Source organism: Penaeus monodon, chromosome 22 (genome assembly GCF_015228065.2).
Source record: "Penaeus monodon isolate SGIC_2016 chromosome 22, NSTDA_Pmon_1, whole genome shotgun sequence".
NCBI classification, from domain to species: domain Eukaryota; kingdom Metazoa; phylum Arthropoda; class Malacostraca; order Decapoda; family Penaeidae; genus Penaeus; species Penaeus monodon.
This window is the reverse complement of record NC_051407.1, coordinates 10,406,925-10,410,082: the sequence shown is the minus strand read 5'-3', so window position 1 is coordinate 10,410,082 and position 3,158 is coordinate 10,406,925. Positions and strand designations below refer to the sequence as shown.

The window sequence follows — 3,158 nt, the reverse complement described above, 5'->3', positions numbered from 1 at the left end:
GCAGCACTAATCAAGTCATATGAAATTCTCCTCATAGTTTAGACTGTAAAGTAGGACAAAACTATAAACATACAAAAAAAAGTAGAGTACGAGAGAGAGGAATAAATCCCAGTATTATGAAAGGTGTAAGTGAAGTATCACATTTTACCATAATCATTCAAAGATCAAAGTAAAATTTTGAATTCTAAGGCGCCATGCTGGGACATCTCCACTCTCTTCATCTTTTATGTTTCTGAAGAACTGTGATGACTTGTCAAAGGGTTCAATGTCTGCTATTTGAAAATTCTACACTTCAAGCCTGAAGTATATGATAAATAAACTACACAAATAAATTGGCAAAAAATAAAAAATATACATAATATAGTCACTACACAGCAATAGGATTCTGTGATTTCTATAAATTAACTAATAACAATGATATTACTAAATTAACCTCCTACACTATAACATTCACGATAAATTAAAAATCTCCAGCAGATGCAGAACAATTCAAAAAAAGAAAGGGGTATAATATTGATCTGTATATAAGAATAATAAACAAAGATGAATGCCTACTTCTTTTGTTACTACTTTGACCATTTGCGTAAATACTGGACACTATTGTGGCCTTTGCTTACATCGGGATTTTACACTTCTGTATCACTTGTGCTTGAATGATCTGTGTGACTCCAACACCTTCTCATCTGTTTTCGTCTTCGCGAGGACAAAAGACGATAATCAACACAGAAACAATATTCTGTTAGAATCATTGGTGATAGGAAAGGAAGCAGGAAGGTAGAATTAAAATTCTGAAATAAGTACAAAACACAAAGTGAATAACAATATGAATCTACCAATAAAAAGTATTAAAAAATTAGCAATAAAAAATAACAAGCAGACATAGAACATTTTCCTTCACTAAATTAAAAGAACGCAAGTTCATTTCTTATATAAATCATTTTCCAAACATTTACTTAGTGTCTCGGTAGGTATTTGTGGAGTCACGACCTTGAGCTTTTTCATTTTTGGGAGTGTGGAATTTTCGTGCTATATACCTTACAAAAGTTGATTGCAGTCTTATGGTCCAAGGATATCTGATGGCGTTTGCCATGGTTGCTGGTAAGCCAAGGGGAAAAAAAAATATTTCATATCATCACTTGGAAAACTAAGAAAACTAATCTAAGCGATGACAGAAACATCATTTTTATATTGATTTGAAATTAATATATTGTCAATATTAGCAAATAACTGATATTGAAATAATTTTTCTCTACCACTTCGAGTTTTAAATATCATAAATAATATCACACAAAATTTGACTTCAAAGTACTGGGTCAATGCTAGGCATTAGACTGTTGGTAGAATGCGAATAACTTTCCAGTTACACTTCATCACAAGTTCTGTAAACTTGCATCCTCCTCCACTTCCCACACTCTCATGTAGAAGCTTGAGAAGGGCACTGGCAAAGCAAACGATGACAAACAATATCAAAATTATGAAATTAAGTCTAGCTTCCATCACAATTATTTATTATATAGAAAAATAAAAACTTGATTCTAAATATCCTATATTGACCTAAATACCTGATAATTTGTGACATCAACCAAGACTTATTGCTCAATGATTGTGGACCACTTCCAGCTTGTGCTAGACGAGGACTAACCAGTGTAATGCACATGAACATCCGAGAATCTGTGTAGCTTGAAGATTAGTTTTTTATAAATCTGTCAAACAAAGTGCATATCATCAAAAGAATTCCAACAATAAGTTTTCCATTTATAAACTGTTAGAAAAACACTAAATACATGGCACCAGTACCAAAACTATTGATCCTTGTAAGATTTTAGCAATTCCCACCATCCTCAAACCAGTTTGTTGGATCGGTATGATTTTGATCATCCTTGTCACATTGCTTGGCCATTCAGGTGTTAACAAACTGCTATTGGAGATAAATCATCACTGTCAATTTGGACCACTGGTGTGTCTCTCTTCATGCAGACCTCATCCAACTAAGACAGGCTGTATGACATAGGCATTTGCACACCTGTATTGCAAACAAGTAAAGGGAACAAATAGGAAAGTACAAAATTTATTCATCTTGATGAATATAACATGTTCCCTTTCAAATAATAAATTTCACTGAATATATATATATGCACAAACAGGGTGATTGCAGCATGGATAAAGAGGAAGATGCATTCAGATTCCTCACAGATTTTATCACTATGAAATGTAATCCATTGATTACTCTAAACCATCCTATGGAGTACCAATTATCTTGACAGACCTGTGTAAATCTGTGCATCCTGAATGACCCTGGCGCGTGGTGTTGCAGTGAATCCTGGCGTGAGTCAAAGTATTTGTAATTAGTAACATGTTATGGTGTACCAATACCATAATAATCTTTTGTTCTCATACAAAATACTAAACTTCTGTGACAGCAAGTTGTTCATGCAACAAATCTACAGATGGCAATGTCATGTAACTCCCCCTCAAACAAATATTTTCAGGTATAGCAAGTTACAACATGTTTACTCTCACATCAAAACTGTGATCTAGGAGATTAATTACTTCAACTTATCTAATTGTGCCTTAATGACACATGCGAATCATAGTAAACCTGGATCAAAACCCCCTAAAAAAGTATATAAAGAAACCTTGATCTATATGAAAACCTAAAGTTCCCCTCATTTTATTAAATACTAATACTGCTGGACCCACAGTAGTTGGTCACACAGCTTATAAGTAATAAGTTTTACAGGCATTTCTCACAATTTACTGGGTCTTTCTGGGGTGCATTGTACCAAATTTTATCTATGAGATCATAATCTATACTGAAGGCATTTATCCATTGATGCTGCTGCTGATTTCGCATCCAAACCTGCTAATAAAAATTTTTCTTACAACAGATAAGGGTAACAATCCTAATGTAAATTTAATGTTCTCAGTACCAATGTATTATTCTTCTGTGAAGCAATCATAAAAGATACGGAAATGAAAGAGTAATATAATTCAAAATTATCCTATGGAACTAAATCTATCAACTATGTGTCTCTCACACACACTTTTATTGAAGTTTTGGATATCATTGATGCCTTAATGCAAGTGACGGTATTAGAAAATCTGGATCAAAGAGGTGATTTTGGCACCGAGCCTGGGAGTGGGAGCCTGCTACGTGT

The 3,158-nt window shown here is 33.7% G+C and overlaps 1 protein-coding gene across 1 annotated transcript in view; it reads right to left on the bottom strand.

Moving 5' to 3' along the window:
* The window catches only part of LOC119586930 (cytoskeleton-associated protein 5-like), a gene marked incomplete in the record, with an annotated part of 31,731 nt that overhangs the window by 1,938 nt on the left and 26,635 nt on the right, over positions 1-3,158 (bottom strand). The window contains 1 exon segment of the mRNA XM_037935662.1: positions 1,333-1,438. Within this exon segment, the coding sequence (XP_037791590.1) occupies positions 1,333-1,438 (106 nt within the window).